General features: G+C 40.4%; 2 protein-coding genes across 6 annotated transcripts in view; both read left to right on the top strand.

Moving 5' to 3' along the window:
* CSDE1 (cold shock domain containing E1) overlaps positions 1 to 5637 on the top strand; it is a 52197-nt gene extending 46560 nt beyond the window's left edge. For all 3 annotated transcript variants that reach the window (XM_012549628.3, XM_031967344.1, XM_031967343.1), the window contains 4 exons: positions 488 to 666; positions 840 to 1003; positions 4208 to 4340; positions 4723 to 5637. In XM_012549628.3, the coding sequence (XP_012405082.1) occupies positions 488 to 666; positions 840 to 1003; positions 4208 to 4340; positions 4723 to 4770 (524 nt within the window). In that variant the 3' untranslated portion in view covers positions 4771 to 5637. The remainder of the gene's footprint in view (positions 1 to 487; positions 667 to 839; positions 1004 to 4207; positions 4341 to 4722) is intronic.
* A 533-nt stretch (positions 5638 to 6170) lies between these two features.
* NRAS (NRAS proto-oncogene, GTPase) overlaps positions 6171 to 22661 on the top strand; it is a 31309-nt gene continuing 14818 nt past the window's right edge. The window contains exons 1-7 of one of the 3 annotated variants that reach the window (XM_031967346.1): positions 6172 to 6290; positions 6508 to 6635; positions 7624 to 7802; positions 9146 to 9305; positions 10454 to 10577; positions 10985 to 11028; positions 11127 to 14304. In XM_031967346.1, coding sequence (XP_031823206.1) covers positions 6525 to 6635; positions 7624 to 7802; positions 9146 to 9305; positions 10454 to 10573 — 570 coding nt within the window. In that variant the 5' untranslated portion in view covers positions 6172 to 6290; positions 6508 to 6524 and the 3' untranslated portion in view covers positions 10574 to 10577; positions 10985 to 11028; positions 11127 to 14304. Of the gene's footprint in view, positions 6636 to 7623; positions 7803 to 9145; positions 9306 to 10453; positions 10578 to 10984; positions 11029 to 11126; positions 14305 to 22661 lie in introns of those variants that run through there. The other 2 variants (XM_031967345.1, XM_031967347.1) reach the window with 2 other exon arrangements.

Genomic DNA, 22661 nt, shown 5'->3' with positions numbered 1-22661 from the left:
GTACAGACCCCAAAAAAAGTACACAGGGAGATTTTTTCCCTTGTGCGTGCACTCACCCTGCTTAGCAAGACCTTCTAAGGTATAATAGTAATAAACTAAAATCTTTTTAAAATGTTCTTTTACCTTTGCTAGTAAAATGCTGGCAATTTTCAATTCTGCTTATGTTTTTGGCAGGATTAAACATTTTGGCTTAGATAGCTTCACTATGTGAAATTGTAAAGGTGTTTTTGTTTTGTTTTTTGCTGAGGTAATTGGGATTAAGTGACTTGCCCAGGGTCACTCAGCTAGGAAGTGTTAAGTGTCTGAGGCCAGATTTGAACTTGGGTTCTTCTGACTTCAGGGCTGGTGCTCTATCCACTGTACCACCTAGCTGCCCCAATTTTAAAGATTCTTTTTAAATTTATTATTTAGAAAACATAGGTCTTATGAATATTCTTAAAGTTACAGCATTGCTGACAAGTGACAAAATTCTAAATTTCTCTCCTAGGGGACATGAAAGGTGAGGTCTATCCATTTGGCATTATCGGGATGGCTAACAAAGGGGATTGCCTTCAGAAGGGGGAAAGTGTCAAATTCCAGTTGTGTGTCCTGGGTCAGAATGCACAAACAATGGCCTACAACATCACACCCCTGCGCCGGGCCACTGTGGAGTGTGTGAAGGATCAGGTAAAATCTAAATCCCAATCCTGATCTGATGTATTTTGAAATATTTTATTTGCCAGATAGTAGATGTTTTCACTGTATTAATTAAACTATGGTCTCTTACTGTGGGTCTCTGTTTTGTGAGACCTTTGCTGGCCTGAGGTTATGTTCTTATGGTGATTTGTGTTTTGTTTCAGTTTGGCTTCATTAACTATGAGGTGGGAGACAGCAAGAAACTCTTTTTCCATGTGAAGGAAGTTCAGGATGGCATTGAGCTACAGGCTGGAGATGAGGTGGAATTCTCAGTGATTCTTAATCAGCGTACTGGCAAGTGCAGTGCCTGCAATGTCTGGCGAGTCTGGTGAGTATCTCCTTTGATTAGGTCTTTACATTCAGTTAACACTTATTAACTGATACTGTGTACAAGGCAATGTGTTTAGTATTAGAAATCCATAACCAGAAAAATCCTCAAATAGTTTACATAATATTGACAGAGACAGTATGTACCAATGGAAATGTATTCAGGATGAACACAAAATATAGTTAGGGTTCTTAGCATTTGGGAGATTAGAAAAGGCTTGGTATATAAAAGCATGCTTGAGCTACATATTGAAGGAGAAGCAGGCAAGAACAACCATGCAAAAGGAATCATAAAGAGAGAGAGAAAAAACTTTAGTATACTAAGGGAAAGTAATGTGTAATGTGTTAGAAAAATAAGTTAGGACTAAGATGTGAAGGGCTTTAAATGCTAGACAAGTTATTAAGTGCCTACTGTAGTTGGCTAAATGGTATAATGTCTATTAACACAGCCTAGAGTCGAAAATATCTGAATTTAAATTTGTCCTGAGACATTAGTTTTATAACTCTGGTTAACCTGTTTTCCTCAGTTTCCTCATCTATAAAATGAGAATAATAGAAACACCTATTCCCTAGGGTTGTTAGAAGGCTCAAATGAGATAATAATTGTAAAGTGTTTAGCACATATAAAGTGCTGTATAAATATTAGCTATTATTTATTATAACGCACTATGGACATGTTGGCATACAAAGAAAGGCAAAGACAATCACTGCCCTCAAGGTGCTCTCAATCTGATAGGGGAAATAATATGCAAATAAGTATGTATGTATGCATGTACACATGTACAGGGATAAATTTGAGACGAGCCCAGGGAAGGCACGAGCATTAAAGGGGAGTGTAAGAGAGGCTTCTTCTAGAAGAGAGCATTTTAGTTAAGACTTGAAGAAAGTCTGGGGGGAAGAAGAGGGAGAAGGAGGGCGTTCTACGTGTGTTATTGGATTGGAGTATATAGATGAGAGTACAGTGTCAGAAGAATAGAAAGGTAAATATTTATGAATAAAAGCTTATTTCATATTGAATCTGATAGGAAGTTAGTGTAAGTTGAATTAGGAGAGGCACATGGTCAGACCCCTGCTCAGCAAAAATCTCTTTGGCATCTAGTGAAGGAAGCATAGGGGGAACAAGGTTGAGGATGTGTAAATAGAGGGTGCTGATGGGAGGGTGTGGTAGAATTAGAAGTGGCAAATAGCAGGCAATTGGCTAAGCTAGATGAGGTGATAGTGAACAGTGTAGGATAATACTTTAGGTTATGAATCTGAGAGACTGGGAAAATAGTGATGTCCTCAAAAAATAGGTGAGTTTGGGAGAAGGTTGGGTTTAAGGTCAAAGTGGAAGACCATGTCATTTGGTATATCCATGTGGAAATATCCAGTTCAAAATCTTTAATAGTGACGTGGAGGTGCTGTTCAGGAGTGAGGCTGGGTGTACAGATTTAGAAGTTGTCTGGAAAGAAATATTAGTATCTAAAAAAGCAAATTAATTCTTCAAGAAGACGGAGAGAAAGGGTGAGAGAGCCTTGGAGAGCATCTTGGGGTATGTTCATTATTAGAGTAAATTTAATCAGAAATTAAGTGCCTCCTACATGCTGGAAACTGATATTAATTATATAAAGACAAGGGGAACGGTCTTTTGCTTTTGGAAACTTGCATTCTGTTGGGAGAGAAATTCTTCTGAAGTATATAACCTGTAAACAAGTAAATGGGAGAAAATGGGAAGGAAGAAAGTACTTAGAACAGCTCTCCTTCCTGGGAAGGTGGCAGGAAGGGCTTGCTGGAGATGACATCGGAGCTCACATAGAGGGGAAAGTGAAATTAAAAGCTTCATCCTGGGCAGAAGTGGGGTGAGAGAGCCTGAGAGAGATGAGCACAGGATTGGAAGGGCAGAGAATCATCCAGCTGGGTCGAAAGTTGGTGTGGAGAAAAAGGGAAGTCATGTGGAATAAGCCTTTAAAGGTACATGGGGATGAATTTTAAAGGGCAAGAAAAACATTATCATCCAAAGCACAATAATATTTAGCCATTAGGGTTTACTCTATCACCTATGCCTTCCATATCTGTTCGGGGTTGTTCAAAACCTGGTTTTGATATTACCTTGGTCAAATCACCTCATTTCTGAGCATTCGTTTCCTCATTTATTAAAATGAGAGTTTGGGACCAGGTGATCTTAGTTCTTTGCCAGCTCTCAGTTTAGGTTCCTGTGATCTTTTACAAGTGTGTAAAACATTTTAAGACTCTGCTAGTTATTGCCTGTTTTATTTGTTTTTATTTCTTCACATTGCCTATATTTCTTGTTTATAATCTCCAATTATCCTTTCCTCATTGTCAACTCAATAGTTAATGGTTTCATGAATCTTCTCAATAAAAATAGGAGTTTGATACTAGTTTTTTTGTTAGGGGAGGTGCTCTTTCAAAAGAGTGATAATCGTACTTTAGTGAGAATTACCTGAGAGGATTTGTGATTGTAATTTACTCTGAAAGATGGAGCTTTGATTACCTTTGTTAACAGTAAATACCTTAATTTTTCTATTACTTTTCACTTGTGTTGTCTCTTTTATTGTTGTTTTTTAATCATTTTAATCAATGGGGACTCTTTTGTTACCCCATTTGGTATTTTCCTGGCAAAGTACTGGAGTGGTTTTTGCCATTTTCTTCATTTTATAGATGAGGAACTGAGGCAAACAAGGTTATATGACTTGCCCAGGATCACACAGGTAGTAAGTATTTGAGGCCAGCCAGATTTGAACTCTTAAAGAAACTTTGTGACTCCAGGCCCACCACTGTATCTATGCCTCCCTGCTTTCCTCATCTCCTTTCTACTTGTATGGAATTCGTCTCCCTGCTTGTAATACAGAGCCAGTGATTAAGGCTTAAAGACTTTTTGTTATGTTCTGAGAAACATTTTTAAATGAATAAAACAAAATATATAAAATTACAAAGGAAGCAAATTATATTGAAATACAATTACCATAATACTTTAAAAGTTCATAGACTCCATTTTAAGAACTCTAGTCCAATGATTCTTGTAGCTCTTTCCCAGGAGAATTTGCTCCAAACTTGTCTTCTCATTATTTTTGTCTGGCTAAATTCTCCCCATTATTAAAATAAAAACAATCCCACAAGTAGAATGGAGTACATGTACTTCTGGGGTCACAGTTGCTGCTTTTTCACCAAGACTTGCCTCCTCTGATTTCTTGACCATGTGTTACAGTGAAGGCCCCAAGGCCGTTGCAGCTCCACGTCCTGACCGATTGGTCAATCGTTTGAAGAGCATCACTCTAGACGATGCCAGTGCTCCTCGCCTAATGGTTCTTCGTCAGCCAAGGGGACCAGACAACTCAATGGTATGCTGTTAGGTCAGGGTTTGGGGAGCTTAGATGCAGAGCACTCGGGGTGGTTTCCATGGTCTAGTTGGGGAATATAAAAACCTGAGATTGGGCAGGAAGATCATTGAGCACTTGGGGACATGGGCTGTTGGCCCACTGTGCTTCTTATTGAATAGAATTTGTTTTTCATAGAGACACAATAACTGCTGTTAAAGTAGAATTTAGTTAGCTGATTTTTGTGCAGATTCCATAAGGAAGAACCCAGTTGCCAAAACTATAAATTTATCCTATTTTTGAGTTTTTAAGCTCGGCTTTCATGCAAGTAGTTTGTGAATTTAGTTATAAAATTGCCATAAACAGTTAAAAATTGCAATTAATCATGAAGGTTATTTCTTTACAGGGATTTGGTGCAGAAAGAAAGATCCGTCAAGCTGGTGTCATTGACTAACCCCATCTACAAAGCACATCACTTAATCAGATATGATCAAGTGGGGGGGTTCTGGTGAAGGGTTCTGAATATCTCCCTCTTCATCCCTCCCAAAATCTGGAATACTTATTCTATGGAGCTATTACACCAGTTTTAACACCTTCCTCATGTTATGTTTAAAAAAAAATAAATAAATTTAAGAAAACCATTTTAAAATTATGCACAGTTGCAGCCTGGAGAACTTAAGGTGGCGCCTTATAGTATCAATTTTAGAAGCTTTATTTGGTGCATTTAACGCAACTGGTAATTGCAAAACTACTTCGCCTGTGTAAGTGAAAAATATAGACAGTTATCTGGTCGACCTTATGAAATTCTGCACTTGATATTTAGTGTATACTCTACCTTCATTACTTCTGACAAGGTGTTCTGCCTTAGCTCTCAGTTGCATTCTTTTCCTGTTATTTCTTGTTCATTATGCTTTAATTCTGAGGACCATATGAGGGTAGACTATATTACCTTTTTTAAAAAATTAAAAATTTGTGTAAGCATTCAAACCATTTCCTTAAGTTGATGGCCAAATGTTAAAATGTTATTTTTCATATCTCATTTATAATCTTGTCACAGTCCACTTAGCGAAGTTGTTAGATTTCAGTGAGAAGTATCTTCCAGAGTATATCTAAGGTTTTTTTTTTTTTTTTTTTATAACTTTACTATGATTAGTATGTATGGTGCAGAATTTCATTCGGATGAGGTGTGCCATCAGTGTGTGGTAATTTAAACATATTTAAAAAACAAAAGGATGATGCACAAACTTGCTGCTTAGGACACTGCAGCTTCTAGACCCCAGTTTCTTTTACCGATTTAAAAACAAAACAAAAAAAAAAAAAAAAAAAAAGTTGTGCCTGAAATGAATCCTGTTTTCTTTCTAAGCAGCCGCCCTGGGCCCAGGGCTTGTAAGCGAGTGCCCGGGCCCGGCGGCTTTGCCCGACGCGCCCCCGGGAGCCAGGCGGCCCCCAGGGTCTCGGCCCCAGCTCTGCGGCCCCGGGCCCCGGAGGCAGGACGGGCCGGGGCGCTGGGCCTGCCGGCGGGGTGGGGCGCCGCACCCTTGTCTTCCTCCCCTTCCGTTTGAAGTTATGATCTGCTCTGAGAGACGAGGCCGCGTTTATCTTTGTAAACACGAAACACTTTTTGCTTTCTCCGATTTTTCTGTTAATGGCGAAAGAATGGAATAGAATAAAGTTTTACTGATTTTGAGACAAAAAACCTATAGCCACCCAGCGCTTTCATTATCGAGACGCCTAATGGGAAGGGGGAGGGGAAGGAGTGAAGGGACTGGGTGGGGCTCGCACGTGACCGAGCCGGCTGCTGCCCCACGTGGCCGGGGCGGGGACTGCGGTTCAGTCGGTGCGGGCTGATGACGTAGAGGGTGGGGCCGGAAGTCGCTCCCCGGGTGGGGGCTGTTCATGGCGGTTCCGGGGTCTCCGGCACATTTACCGGGTGTGGGGCCGAGTCCGACCGAAGTTGAGGCGGCGGGGTTTGAGGTGGGGCTCGGGAACGGGAAGCCCGAGCGCCGCCTAAATTCCTGAGACTAGTTGGCTAACATTAGCAGCGGGCGCGGGACAAAGGCCTCGGGGCCGGGCGGGAGCCGAGAGCTGGGGCCGGGCCCCGGGAGAGGAGCGGGGCAGCCGGGCGGGGCGGGCGAGGTCTCGGAGCCGGCGCGGGGAGCCCGGCGCCCACTGGGCCGCTGTCGCACCGCAGGCGTTCGCTGGTGTGAGATGACCGAGTACAAACTGGTGGTGGTCGGAGCTGGCGGTGTCGGGAAAAGCGCCTTGACCATCCAGCTCATCCAGAACCACTTCGTAGACGAGTATGATCCCACGATAGAGGTAAGAGCCGCCGCCGGGACGCGAGCGCCGCCCTTCCCCCTTCCCCCCACCCCCGCCGGGGCCCGGCCAGAACGCGCTGCACTCGGTCCGTTCCGAGCGGCGTCAGCCTGAGAGGGAGCCCGCTGGCGGTGGCCCCGGGCGGGCCCTCCCCGACGGGGCGAGCGCTCACACTTCGGCCCCTCGGGAAAGTGCCCCGGAGAGCGGTCCGGGGCGCCTCGAGCCGGCGTCGGTGTCATCGCCCGGGAGAGCCCCGGGGCCGGGGAGGCTCCGGCAGCGCCCCGTGGGAAGGGCAGAGCGCGCCGCCCGGGATGGGGGGAGTGGGGAAGGTGCAGGGCCGCAGGGGGTGTCTCCCCTTCCGGAGCCCGGGCTAGGCGGCCCCGAGTGCTCTCGGCCTTAGGTTGGGACGGAATTCCGAGAACATCCGAGAACTTTGTGTGCTGTGCTCCCGTCTAGTCCCCCCCCAGCGAAGAGTAAGAGAGCAGGACGGACGGAAGTGGGGCGCAGGGGCCCGCCTTCCCTCAGTCATCCCCGGCCGCAACCGCCTTCTCCGGGTCAGGGCCCTGGGGCGGGGGGTTTGGATGAAACGCTCAAATGTGCTCCCTCCGCGGGGATTGGAGACTCCCGCCCGGCCCTCGCACCTATAGGGTTAAGTGTCTCTGAACCGACCAAGCAGAATTTAAAGCGCCACGGCCAGAAATGCTGCGGGAACTTAGTTTGCCTTCTTCTCCTCCGCCCATCCAGGGCTCCCTCTTGGGCCACTGAGAATATCTTTGTCTTACCGAGGCACAGAAGTGGCATTTTTCTCTTTGCAGCTGCCTTGACGCTAAAGGTTGGCTACTTGGTATTGAGGCGTATGAACTGTTTGCAAGAAATAAACCTGATAAAAAAAGATGTGCTTTTGAAAGCTAAAGCAAACATTCATTTTTCAATAGCATAAGTTCTGCTCTGTGATATGTTTTTAAACAAAAACTGAACTTATTTTCCTTAGGACTCCTATCGCAAGCAAGTGGTTATTGATGGTGAAACCTGTTTGTTGGACATACTTGACACAGCTGGACAAGAAGAGTATAGTGCCATGAGAGACCAGTATATGAGGACAGGCGAAGGCTTTCTCTGTGTCTTTGCCATCAACAATAGCAAATCATTTGCAGACATTAACCTCTACAGGTACTAGGAACGTTCCTTATTCTAGAGAGATGACATCTAACTGTTCTATGTGGTGGGCTCACTCAGATGGTTCTGTGTTATTTAAGAGCCAAGAAGTGGCTTTTAAGCATCGTGTTCCATGCAGAACAAATGAAAACAGTGGGATTGTTGAGGGTCATACTCAGTATTGATGCTGTTCTGGCGTAATAGAAGTATTCCAGGATTGGCTCTTGTCTCTAGCGTGTGGTCAAATATTAAATCAAACAATTGTCAAGCCAGGGTACACAGATCCTACTAAATGGACTTGAACTCAAATTAGCTGGTGAAGACTAGGAAAGGGAGAGCCCTGGGTAATGTCAAGATTTTAAGCACAGGTACCAGTTCTCAGGAATGTTCTTTGGAAAATTTAATTAACAAAAAAAATTCAGGAGCAAAATAATAGGACAATTGATAAAACTAATTGACATTTTAAAACACTATATGCCAGGCACTTTTCTAAGCATTAGGGATACAATTCCTTGAAAGAGCTTACATAGTCTGTTAGAATGAAGTTAGGTCAAGCAGAAGGCAGAGAAAAGAGCTTGCATCTTTGTACACTTCAGAGATCATCTAAGCCTTTTCTCTCTATAATAAAAGCTAAGGAGATCAGAGGCACCTGTGACTTAACCGAAGTCACATATCTAAGTAATGTCACAATCAGGACCAGTAGAACTGTCTCCTGAATCCCAACTGAGTGTTCATGCTCTTCCTGTCTGCCTCTAGCCCTGAATTCTTTTCCTCCCGTGCCTAATGTAGTACTTTATGGGCCCTCCTGGACAAATACTTAGAGAACCATGGGGGACTGCTGGAACCCATCTTCACCTACCTCAGAATTTCCCCTCTCTTGTCTGTGTTTTCAAATTTCATCCATACTTCACCCAGCTTTTACATTGAAGCCTTCCTTACATATCCCAATGCAGCTCCACTCAGTGATCTTTATTTTTTCTGAGCTCCTATTGTAGCAAATCTGTGTGTGTTGCTTGTACTTGGTTACTCTCAGATAATGCATTAGTCCTGACTCCCTACCTATAAAGTCTTGAGAATAGGAGCTTTCTCTTGTGGTTTTCATGGCAGCACTATTAATTATATGTGGGCTATGTATCAGGTAGTCACTTGGTGATCGTAAAATAACAATGTTTTTGGAGGGAACCTGATGAGTTGAAAGCTGGACTGGCAGAGATTGTAGGAGTAGAAATGAGAACTTTTTTTTTTTTAATGGTGAAAGTACAATCTAAACTGGATATATTTTATAGCCTGATCTGCACTTTTTCTCTGGTAAAGACTGGATTGTTCTCACTCTGTTATAACCTATTCCATTTATATAGGGAACAAATTAAACGAGTGAAAGATTCAGATGATGTGCCTATGGTGCTGGTGGGAAATAAGTGTGATCTGCCAACACGGACAGTTGACACAAAACAGGCTCATGAACTAGCCAAGAGCTATGGAATTCCTTTCATTGAAACCTCAGCCAAGACCAGACAGGTATAAGAGGGGCCTTCTCTTCATCTCTAACCTGGGCAAATAATGGATGGTACAAGGGGATTATTTGAGGGTGCAGGAATTGGGAATCACAGCCTTGTTTACTGATCTGAGTTTTGAATGATGTTTGAATAATGGAATAGGTCCATTAACTTGCCTAGCAGCATTCTCACTACAGATTGCATGTCAGTCCTCCTTTTAAGAACAGATCATTATTTTTACCTGAAATCTAAGTTCTAGTCACATTTCCCAGTGTCCTTTCTGACTCTGACCTCCATCCCTTCCCCTCCCCTAGGCACCTTCTCCCAATCTTTGTCACATCTAGTTTTTATTTTGCTTTGATTCTTTCTTTGATATGGTGTGGTGACTAGAGAGTCTGAACCAAGGAAGGCCCAAATTCAGGATCTAGGACTCATATCAAATTTTAGTATGGCATATTAATATGGCCCATCTGGCATATTAAAACAGGTGCTTAACAGCTCTTTCTGTAAAACGCAGCTACACTTCCATTTTAGTCACTTGTCATCCATCATTAATTAACTCAATACCAAAAAGAATCAAAACAAAATAAAAACTAGATTTGACAAAGGCCCAAATTCTAGATCATTGGACTCAGCAAGCTTTCTGTAGCTTTTAAGGACTGAAAGATAATAAAGTGACAACCTGCTTGGGTAAAGGGAGTTCAGTCAACCAATGAGATAATTGTCTTTTCTTCTCCCTTTATAACGATTGTAACTTATTTTATTGCAGAGCATAGAGATGGCTTAATACTGAAAATACTTCAACCCATCAGAACGGAGTTTTAGAATTAAGAGGGATTTTTTACCCCTACAATCATACAATCATCCTTTCCTCCCTTTGCTTTTTTTTTTTTTTTTTTTTTTTGGCTACAGAAGTCTTCACTACCCTATTATCCTGAAAATTCCTATTTGGACACTTTGAAATATTAGGCCATCTTCAGTTCAGTTCATCATATACTTAAGTGCCTACCATGTGCAGAGCACTGGAGGGTTCCTCTTTTGAAACACTTTTACCAGGAGCCACCACAATAATGGAAATTTTATATCAGTATTAGAAGCCCTGTTTCCTTCTCTCATAGAGAAGAATATAGAATGAGAAAAAGAATCACTGATGAGGACATTTTTTTTTAGGGTGTTGAAGATGCTTTTTACACACTGGTAAGAGAAATACGACAGTACCGCATGAAAAAACTCAACAGTAGCGATGATGGGACTCAAGGCTGCCTGGGTCTTTCATGTTCAGTCATGTAACCAAGTGAGTATTAAAATTCTGTTAAGATTTGCATTCGGATTATTTCCCATTCTACACCATACATCTCAGAAACTGCCTTACTCACCATGGATAATTTGAGCATATCACCTGTGCTTTGCCTTTTAAAATTTTTCTTTTATTTTCTTCACCTGGAATTTTCTCTAAACTGCAGTTTTTAATTCTCAGTTTTCATGAGTTTTTTAAAGCATCTTATGTAGTAGTGAACTTTCCCCCTGAACTTCGGTATATTTGAGACATAAATCTGAGTTTTTTATAATTTCACAGTGTTAACAATAGGAATACACATATGACACAGTTAGTTGGTGCTGCATAGGAGTTGAAGAATTGTAGACTACATTATAGATGATAGCTAAGCAGTATGTTGTTTTGGGTTTTTTCCCCCTTAATAGATGGAGTTTGGAATTTCATCTTCAGAAAAGAGCCACTTTTTGAGGTAGGACAGATATGGAAATGTGTTGTTTGGTAACCATTTAACTATTTTCTTCTTTTGCTGCAGTTTTGTTATTTACATAAACTCTGTCTTTGTTTCAGCTGCACTGACACCCTGGTCCTGATTTACCTGGAGGAGAAGTATTAAATACTCATCTTCAGTTTCCCTGTGAAGCCCCTTGCCACTTACCCAGTGCCCAGTAGTAGATGAGCACAGTGTTCTCTTGTCTGTTCTCTACCTGAGAAGTTCTCAGAGCAACTACCTCCTCACTTGGTTGTCTGACCAGAGAAATGCACCTCTCCTTACCAGTATTTCTTCTCCCTGGGCTTTTTCTCTCTGGGTTGCTTGGTTGTTGTGGTTTTTCTTCTCTAGGTTTTTCATTTGAAAAGAAATTCATGCTCTGAAACAGAGAACCAAACTGTTGAAATACTGTTGAAAACAGCATATTGAGCTCCAAAGTACCACTTGATGGGGATTTTTCTTTTTTTAATGTTGAACTTGGACCTTTGTTGATATTTGGAGCAATGTTATGAAAAACTTGTTGATGTCACTCTCTGGTTTTGTTTATGATGTTATCTGCTACATATGCTAACCTGGCATCTGTTCTTCCTATCACAAATATGAAAACATAACTCCAATCTCAGCTATATAGTACCTCTTACAAATACTGAATTTTGTGTCTACTCTGGTTCTCCTCTACTTCTATGTAATTAGAAACATTTTTCCTAATGAAGTGCCTTTTTCTTAGAAATGATTTGTAGAATTTTCCTGTTTTATTCAGTGATGGTCTGAGATGGTCTCATTAAAGGAGATGGTCTCATAAAGAGACCATTACATATTAAGATGAATCATCAGAGGATGTCTATGTCCAGTCCACTTGGGTAGGATAAGCAAGCAGGCATGTGTGATATCTGATATCTTCATCTCAGATATGTTGGGTCTAGTTTCTTAGTGACCTGTTTATGAAATCTACAGGGAGAAATCTGAAACTAGAAATACTTTCTCTTATTTTTTATTCGGTCTTCATTTTTGCCTCTTCCCTCCAAGTTATTGTCTACAAATTGGACATGCAGTTTGTAGTCGATATTTCCTTTAGCTTTTATTCTTATAAAGAAGAAAAAAGTTAGTACTTAAGCAACCAACCATCATAATGCTAATTTGGACCATGTATTTATAGTTGTATAGGCCTTATAATAATTTAGGTGAGAATTTTCTTCAAAAGGTGCAACCAATGATCTTCAAGTGTTAAATGCAATATATTAACAGAATGAATAATTAGCATTTAAATTTTATTTTGCCAACTTCACTACATTCATCTGGCAATTATTGACTGTTATACATGTTTTTGGGAGGATAGGATATGCCTTAGCATCCTGAGCTGGCTAGTTATTAGTGTACTTGGCTAGAGTATGGTGCTAATGAGACCAGGGTCACAGGTTTGATAGTAATGCTAGCCATTTATTGCCATACAGAGAGAAACTCTGCCAGAGCCACAGATTACCACTCCTAATTCCTGCCAATTTTAACATCTGTGTATATGCAACTCTGAGATTATGCAGGTCTGTGTTCCTTTTGGAGGACAGAGTATAGAAGTTGTTGTTACTGTACGAATTGCCTATGATTAGGTTGAGGAATAGTATATCAGTCCACCATTTATTAAACATCTGCTGTGTGCCAATGTGCCTGCTGTGTAAGAAAGGCCATTACATGGCCTTTTTCTTAAAAATGTGAGACAAACAACAATCCATGTGCCATTGGGAGCCATACAATTACAAGTTTCACAGCATCTCATACTCCTGGTATGTATGTATCATTCACTCTATTGGCAAAAATTTCTTCATTATGTCCTAAGCACACTTGGTCTCAACTGGGCCAAATTCCAGATTTAGGGATGCTTTCCTATTAGATCCTTGTTAAACTTAGATGTGATATCTGGCTGGATGAGGTGATAAGCCTAACTGTTGTGAGCAAGTCAAGCTGTCTAAGTTATCCAGACTAAAAGTATTGATTATGGATGTTTATGGATGCTGGGGCCTCCTCTCAGTAATCTTGAATTCTCGGAGCTCAGCTTCAGCTTCCCCCAGGGTAAATGCTTAATCAGCTGTCATAAATTTTATATTCTTTTGTAGCTGATCTTTGCTGTTACAGGTTCTGAGTTCAAGAGTATGAAGATGGAGTATCCTGTTTGGCTAAGGCTACAGTGTTTACTCCATAAATGTTTCTATGAAGTGCTGTTTATATTCAAACAGTTTAGTATAAAATCTTAATAATAAAGCACTATCCTCAAAGCATCATAATATGGGGCTCCTGAAAGGTAAAATTGAGAACAAGAATTTGCAACTCTTTGTTCAGTGAATCCCAAGTGCAGTCCTAAAGCTGTGAATTCTTTCATCTTTAACCTTAATGAGATGGTGGGTTTTTAAAATAGTCAACACATTCATGGGAAATTTGGGGGTTTTTTATGTCTCTTCTGAATGTCAGTAAGGGCAATTAATTTTATTTTAACTTTGGGAGGTTTCTTTTCCTCTGAGCCTTCCATAATCCTTAAAACTAAAATGTAGCATGTCTGGCTCTTAGGACACAAGAAACAAGTGAAAAAATTAGGTAGTTTAACTTAGTAATATGAACTAAAGAATCACAAGAAGAAAGAGACATTTTCTGGGTGAATATTAGAAGTTTTGGTGGTTTATCTTTGGAACTGACAACATTTTTAATTTATTTTTCATCTTTATCACTAAATTAACATGGAGTTATGTGACTTGGGCCTCGGTGAGGATAGAATTGGGCTCTAGAGACCTTTCCAGTTCCAATCGTCTGTGATTCTACCAGCACATGGCTAATGTTTTTCATATCATTTTGTTTTCCAAAGGAACTATTTGGTTCAAAGTGGTATTTTCCATGTCAAAGTATCTGTCATGCAGATTTCCAAATAACTGGTGACAGAATTCAAGAGTGACCTTGGAAAGGTGATTTCAGGTCATTCCTGTGACTGTTCTTTGCATAACTCCTGGATGGGGCATTATCTCATTAGGAGTTATCTAACATAAATTTTTATGCCACCAAATGGAGGAAAATATATTAATTGTGCAAATCTGCTGTTTAAACTGGAGCTTATTGGTCTCCTTGGTCCTAAACAGAAGGACTAATATTTTTAAGTTGAAGATTTTATTGTAAATTAATCCATCTTAAAGACTTTTTGTTCTTTTGAATTTACAGTTGGTTACTGTTCTTGTTAAATGATTTAAAAAAAAATAAAACTGGAAATTCATTGGTTATTAATCCTTTTCTCTATTTTAATATAATAATGGATAATCATAGTTCTTGATAGACTTTGGAGGAGTAGGAGTGGGTTGTGAGGGTGTTGCATTCGAGAATTCGAAGCTTCATTGTGCTATGCTGAGTGAGTATCCACATTAAATCTGGCTTCAATATGGTAACTTCTCTTCTGTGGGCTGGGGGGGCAAGGAAATGGAGTCAAATCCCTCGTGCCAGTCAATAGTGATAGCCCCTTTGCTTACAAGCTAGACGAGATAGAGATACAGTCTTAAAAAAGATCTGAATTACTATTTTATCACTATATAACAGTTATGAGCTGTTTCTATGGTGTAATTCATTTTTTATCCCTCTACACAAGATGTTTTATACTAATAGAATAATTGTAAATCATCAGCAAAATTTTAATTCTGTATTCAAGGTTTGTATAGGACCAATTTAAAATAAATGTTTCCACATAGCACCTTATAACGGCTCAGTTTAATAGATGTTAAGTGCCTGCCATATACGCAAGTCTGGATTTACTACAGGGTTTAAAAACACCCAACAGCATAGGCTTGAGGAGCGTGGACTCAGTTAAGTCTTGCAGAGACTGAAGCCTTGTAAGCAAAGGCTGTCTTTTATCCTGGGGTGCCCCTGTCAATGAATTGGACTGCAAATTAAATTCACCAAATGTCCCTATTTTATGCATAAAAGACATTGATTCAAACATGCAGTCTCCATGCTGAGAAAGCTTACTTTGAGTCCATTTGATAAATAACATTGATTCTACAGATAATAAGAAAAGGCAGATAGAAATATTTTTGAACTGAAAGTTAATGTGAGTAGAATTATGTTTTAGGATGTGGTTTTAAGTTGTATATCAGATCAGTAACTGAGGTTACTGTTCATTCACCAACTCTATGTGGTTTAAATCTTGCCTCTGTTGCTAAGTATTTATACCTGTGTAACCCTGGGCAAATAGCTTAACTTTAATGGATTCATAAAATGAACGGGTTGACCTAACAGGGCTTATTAAATTTTTCCCACTTGTGACTCCAATTCATCCAAAAAATTGGAATAATTGTTGGAATTTGGGAAGCTTTCATATAAAAGAAGGTGCTTGAGCCTCTTAAAGTGAGAAATTCCCTGCCTAGGAGTAAGGAGAATATTTCCGAAGCATAGGCAATATCCAAGGAAAGGACACATAGGCAAGGAATCTAGTACTTTGTGGGGGACAAAAAAGGCCAGTCTGGCTGGATCACTGAGTGAAGGAAGGAGGAAAATGTATAAGAAAAGAAACAAGCACTTCTTAAGCACCTGCTGTTTGCCAGGCCCTGTGCTAAGCACTTTACAAATATTTGATCCTCTCAAATACTGTGACTGGTGGGCAAGAAATGGAGGCAGAAAGAGGTTAAGTGACTTGCTCAGGGTCATGTTGTTAGCAAGTGTTTTAAGGTCAAATTTGAACTCGGATCTTCCCAGCTCCAGACCCAACATTCTAAAAATGAACCACCTCGCTGGAATGCTAGGTTGGGACCAGACTGAAGAGTTTTAAAAGATAGACCAGAAACCATCCCAGTAAAATACTGATTACTTGGGAGCTGGGAGATTAATGAAAAACACCCATCATTTTCAAAAATTTACACTTGAAGCTTTCTTTACATAAGCAGTATCAATATCTCTTCTGAGATGAAGCTTAATAAGCTGTCAAGGCAGATTCAGAACTTAGAGCAAGTTATTCTTGGTTTATGTGGGAATTTGAGGAGCTTGACATTCACTATACAAAGATTAAGATGAAATGCAATACTTGTGGTGTAGTATGTGAACTGAAGCTATGGCCTTTCAACCCCTGTGCTCCTACGACTAGGGTAGACTCCCTCCCTGGGAGCCACGTCAAATTTCCTACTGAAAAACCTGCCACAGGCCTGCCAAACAGGCTTATTCTGTCATTCTCCTTTTTGACCTTCCCAATTTACTGCAAGACCAGTCAGTGACAGGACCCAGTAACACCTCTCTCCCCCAAAGCTGGGGTGCCCCTTACCAGACCCAATAACCCTCCCTCGGCTGCAACCTGTCTTGTGTTGCCGTGTAAAGGACCTAGCACCTCCATGAGAATCCAGGCAGAAAGGAGGTGAGTGGTCACCTCCTCCTATCTCTGGTCCAGCTCTCCACTCCCTCCAGAAACGTGCCCAGTAGGGAAGCTCCAGTTGAACTACACTTTCAGAAACTACTTTGACATCGGGCATTATCCAGCCTTAAATTGTGCTGAATGCAAACTGCTGAACACAATCCCTTTCAAGTAACAAGAAATAAAGTCATTTATCTAATGGGAAAAGGATATATTTTGAGAGATTGGCATCTATGTTTTTTGGAAATGATTATTAACAGGAAAGTAAAATGAAAGAATTAATATAATAAAAGCCCACAAAATTTCACAAATTGGCCAATAGGGAGCATCCATTTCTTTCCTGAATACAAAAGGATGTGGATGACGTTTTTCTTAGCATGACATGTGATTTTCAGTTTCCTAATTAGACCAGACCCTAGAAGTCATCTAGTTCAAGGCCCTCATCTCAGATGAATCAACAAAGGATCAAGTTCAGTGAATTACCCAAGCTAAACAATAGCTGAGCTGGCGTTCAAACCCTCTGACTTAAGTGAGCTCTCCTTCCACTGCACAGTGCTTCTCAGACACTCCCCAACAGATGGCATCCCCACGTCTGAAAGCAGCTTCTTCCCATGGGAAGCGTCCCAAATGATGGCGAGGTACACAAGCCCATGGAGCCATTTGACTAGAACAGTCAGGTAGTGCTTTCTCTTAGCCCTTATTGTATGAAGGCAAATATGGGTCAAATCTAAAAGTCGAAGGATCCCTGAAGAAGATGGACTGGGCAGAAGTTCTGTGATTCTCCAAGCAACATGGAATCTCACTGAGGATGACACTATCCAACAGAAACAGAGGAATTGGGAAAAGGGGTGAGTTTGGGAGAAAATACACAGGATGAGAATTTCTGACTCAGACTTCTTGGTGTCACTGTGATAAAAAAGACAATGCCCCAGTCTCTATTTTGAGCTTCCATTGTTGTTCCTGGAAACTAGAAGGTCATACTACCTGCACAATCAAGTTTGGGAAAGAAGTCGTTGCTCCATTTTTGACCAGCTGGCAAGTGTCCTTGTTTTTCCCCTTTTTAATTCCTAGATATGTATACCTTTATCTCTCCTGCTTTGTGTAAAATTCCATTTTTCTCTGCTGCTTATGAATTCACATTCTATCTAAGTTAATGTTCTGGGCTCACTGACTCATATATCATTAGTGGAGCCTTTGCTCTGAGTGTAGTAAAACTTCCGATCACTATCTCTGTGTTGTTGATTCACATTGATTGACAGCAGTGATCTAACCAGTGGACCCTTGTATAACTTTCATCTCATTTATAAAGGGTTCTATTTTGGATGTGTTGAATTTCAGACATCTATGGAACAATCAGTTGAAAAATGTTCAGTGAATGGTTGGGGATATGATACTGGAGCTCAACAGGCAGGGCTGGCTGTATATATTAGGACTATATTTTTAAGATTAGTAAATATTAAAACCAAGGAGTTTTTTGCATAGAGATGATAATTGAACTTATAAATGCTCATGATATTACCAAGGAAAAAGTTTAAAAAAAGACAAGAGCCCAGAACTGAATATCACTGGGCATTCATGTTTGGGGCTTTAGCCTTTCATGAAAACTAAGATAAGCAGTCAAACAAGATAGAGGGAGAATTAGTAGAAGAAAGAATACCTAGGAAGAGGGGATCCAATTGCTGCAGAGGGATGAACAAAGATGAGAACACACAAACAACTAAGGAAGCGGCATGGGATTTAACCATTAGGTCATAAGGGGGTAAGGTCTTCCCTCTGAGAGAAAGCTGCGAGGGGATCAATGCTGACATTTCTATCTGTACCAGCACAAAGCAACCCAATCCCCCAATCGTGATGTGGAGAGTCTTTGTTTCTTTTCTTTTCTTTTTTATGAAGCTTTTTGTTTTCAAAACATGCATAGATAGTTTTCAACATAAATCTTGTGTTCCAATTTTTTTTCTCTCCCTTTCCTTCCTCCTAATTAAACATGTGCAATTCCTCTATACTTATTTCTACAATTATGCTACACAAGAAAAGTCAGACAAAAAAGAGAAAGAAAACAAAAAAGCAAACAACATAAAAGTGAAAAAAACTATGTTGTGATCCACATTCAGTCCCCACAGTCCTTTCTTGGATGCAATTGGCTCTCTCCATCATAAGACCATTGGAACTGACCTAAATCAGCTCATTGTTGAAAAAAAGCCACATCCATCAGAATTGATCATCAGATAATCTTGTTGCTGTGTATAATGGTCTCCTGGTTCTGCTCACTTCACTTAGCATAAATTCATGTAAGTCTCTCTGAAATAATCCTACTGATTATTGCTTACAGAACAATAATATTTCACAACATTTATAAACCATAACTTAATCAGCCATTCCCCAACTGATGGGCATTCACTCAGTCTCTACTTTCTTGCCACTACAAAAAGGGCTGCTACAAACATTTTTGCACACATGGGTTCTTTTCCCTTTTTTTATGATCTCTTTGGGATACTAGTCCAGGAGAGACACTGCTAGATCAAAGGGTATGCAGAGTTTGATAGACATTGGGGCATAGTTCTATATTAGAGAGTCTGTTTCAGAGAGAAGCAACTCTCTCTTTAAGCCCTATTCCCTGTCCTCCAAATCCCAGTTCCTTATCCCCATACTCCTCAATCCTTCCATCCCAAAGTTGCCACCAAACACCACTGTGCTCTCTGGAATCCCTGTTCCATAGGCAACAAACTTCTCATCATAAATATACTCTTTTCTCCTTCCATTTTCTGACAGTCATTGAAACTTGGCTCTTCTCTGATGACAGTCTCCCTTTCTAATCTTTTTAATACTACTTCACTTACAGGTAAAGACAGAGGAATTGAAATACTCCTTATTCCCCATTGCCACTTTCAGGTTCTTTTAAAATTCTTGACACTCAGTAATCCCTCCTTTTTTAGATCCATTTTATTCCTATATGCCATCCAAATAAAATCCTGATAGCTATTGTTTACAGCTCTCTGGGTATCTCCCCTTCTTCCCTAAACAAGTTCAATAACTGGCTCAATTTTGTTTTCTCTTTCCCAACGCCTGCCTTTTTACTTAGGAGACTTCAACATGTATATTGACTCTTCCTTCAAACATCTTAACTACTCAGTTCCTCAACTTTTACTCATTTGTCATGCCCTACTCCGCCAACACAAAAATGGTCATATCTTTATCTTACCATCAGTCACAAAAGTACCACCTGCATGTTCAAGAATTCCAAAATCCCTTCATCTGACCATGATCTATTGGCTTTCCATCCTTGACTCTGCCTTCCCTTAAGAAATCTTATAGTTCATCCCCACCAAGACCACTAAACCTTTGGCCCTGTAGTTTTCTCAGGTCATCTTCTCTACAGTAGCTACTCTCCCTTCTTTTCCCCATCTTGGTGAACCAGTTTAACTCTACCCTGTCCCTTTCTCTGGAATCTCATCATATTTCCAATAGTACCCTACTAAGCCTCAACCTTGGATGACTCCCACTGATCGCCACCTTTTCTCCTATACATGTGCTGATTAATGTAGCCGGAGAAAATTATACAACCATTCTTATTAGATCCACTATACATTTATGCTACATAACCCCAACCAAATCCTCACTGCAGCAAGGCAATCCTTTCACATAAATTTTTATCAACTCATTATCCTGCTCTCTGCAGGGACTTTCCTAAATATTTTCATCCTTCTTCAAACCTCCCATGGATATTTCTCCCTACCATCTTACTTAAAACCCTTACATCCCTTATCTCCTGTTTTCTTTTTCCCTCTTCCCCTCCCTTCATCTGCTCTGTATTTTAGAGAAAAAATCTGAGGTTATTTACTGTGAGCTCCCTCTTCTCCCCTCTTCTTCTTCTCACATTACTTCTACCTCTTCCTTTACCCCATCTCACAGGAAGAGTCTTACACTTTACCAAGTCATACCCACATTTCCACTTGGAAAGTCGATGCCATTCTATCCCATTTCCTCCAACAGTTTTCCTCCTCTGTCATCCCCACTCTCACTTATTTTCAATCTTTCCTTGCTTCCTTGTTGGCTCTAAGACCTTTGTTGAGCATTCTCAAGTTTATCTATGCCAGTTATCAATCTCTCTACTAACCTCTAGTCTTTCATCTTGAATTGAATGTCAAGCAGACATGTTAAATTCAATATGTCTGAGACACAATTTATTATCTTTCCCTCTAAAGCCTGCTCTTTTCTTAGCTTCTCTGTTACTGTAGAGTTCACCATCATCCTCCCAGTCCTTTAGGCTCATAACCTAGGAGTCATCCTGGATCCCACACCATCCTCGCTGTTTTCAAGGTCTATTGATTTCAAATATGTTCCCTTCTCCCCTCTAACATTCTTCCCCTTGTCTGTTTGCTTGTTGTCTCTCCTCCTGGATTATGAGTTCCTTACCTGCCGGGACTGTCTTTTTCCTTTTATTGTATCCCTAGCTACCTAGTACAGGACACCTCATGCCTGGACTATCACAATAGCTGCTGGTAGGTCTGCCTGCCTCGTGGCTCTCCCAACTCCAATCCATCCTCCCTTTAGCCACCAAAGTGATTTTTTAAAAGCAAAGATCTGATCATGTCACATGCACACACATATACACACACATTCTTAAATAACAAACTTAATAAACTTGGTCTCCAGGATCAAATTTCCAAATGCTCTTTTTGGCATTCAAAGCCTTTCATAACCCTCTCCTAACTTTCTAGTCTTCTTACATCTTACTCCCCAACACATAATCTCTGAGCCAGTGACATTGGTCTCCTGGAGGCTCTTTCACAAACAGAACACTCCATCTTTCTGACCGTTCTCCATTCCTTGAACACTGTGCTCTTTGTCTGTACCTACTGGCTTCTCGTGTTTCCTTTATCTAACTAAAACTCTGTCTTTTACAGGAAGCATTTCCCAACCTCCTTTAATATCTTCCTTCTGTTAATTATGTCCTATTTATCTTTTTTATAGTTTATATGTAAGCTATACATATATATATATATATTTGCGTGTGTGTGTGTGTTTTGTGTGTACTATATGTTTATAGCTTATATGTTATTTGTTTGCTTGTTGTCTCTCCCATTAGACTGTGAGCTCCTTTAAGGATAGGGACTGTCTTGTGCTTTTTATTGTATCCCTAGTTTTAGCATAGGGCCTGGCACACAGAACGTTTTAAATAAATGTTTATTGACTGACTTACGATTGTAGAATTAGAGTTGAAAAGGAGCTTTGAAGTCATTCATTGCCCTCTCCCCATTTAAGAGATGAAGAAACAGTTCTAGAGAAGCTAAATTAGTTGCTTAAGGTCATATGGGTAGTCAGAGCTGGGATTCAAACGTCCATCCTTTCACTCCAAATGCAGCCTTATATCACTGGTAATTTTTGAAACTATTGTTTCAATCGTGATAGGATTGGAAACCAAATTACAAAAGGTTGAAAAGTGAACATTAAGTACCAGGAGACCTTTTAGGCCTCCTTTTAGGGAGTTCAGGGCACTTGAAGGCATCCATGAGCACAAAATGTGAATATTAAACTTGGCAGTAACTGTACTTGTCATGTAGTCCAACTCCCTCTTTCTACAGAAGAAGAAGCTGAAAGGGGTAAGATATGGCATCTTTCTTTTAAAATGGTGACTTCCCCCACCATACCTCTTAACTGTTCTTCCATAGAAAAATGCCCCTTTTATACCTGTTCTAAAAATCTCATGAACCTAAGATCTTTTATCTTTGGTAATAAGATGTTACAGCACATCATATCCATGTCTCAGAGACCCTTCTTTGAAAACAGAAGTTTTAAATACATTGTAAGAGTAATTAAATGAGAGGAAGCCTGCACTTGCTAATGTGTTAGGCAAGAAACACAGAAGTCCATCTCATTCAGAAGCACCCTTTTCATGGGACCACAAGGCCCAAGGACATAGGTCAGAAATTTGATTTCTTGCTTAAATGCTGTGCTAGGGACGAGGGATTGTCATCATAACTGAGGAGATAGGGTAAAAAGAAGAAAAGCAAAACTATGTAAGAGGACTACAGTAATTTCCAGTTCCATGGAGTCTATGGGAACTGACTAGACAAACACCCTGGTGATCTATTTGTCATCAGCTTATGTCACCAAATTATGAGAGAATGAGTTAATAGAACCATTACTATATTATGCTGTTTTCTCTACTTAAGAAACCCGGATTAAAAAAAAAAAATTTCACCTCTTGGCTATGCTACAGAAGCAAACAAAAGAAATTCACTCATTTAGGGAA

The sequence above is a fragment of the Sarcophilus harrisii genome, chromosome 4, assembly GCF_902635505.1.
Source record: "Sarcophilus harrisii chromosome 4, mSarHar1.11, whole genome shotgun sequence".
NCBI classification, from domain to species: Eukaryota; Metazoa; Chordata; class Mammalia; order Dasyuromorphia; family Dasyuridae; genus Sarcophilus; species Sarcophilus harrisii.
The sequence above is the reverse complement of the archived record's forward strand: the minus strand, read 5'-3'. Positions and strand labels throughout refer to the sequence as shown.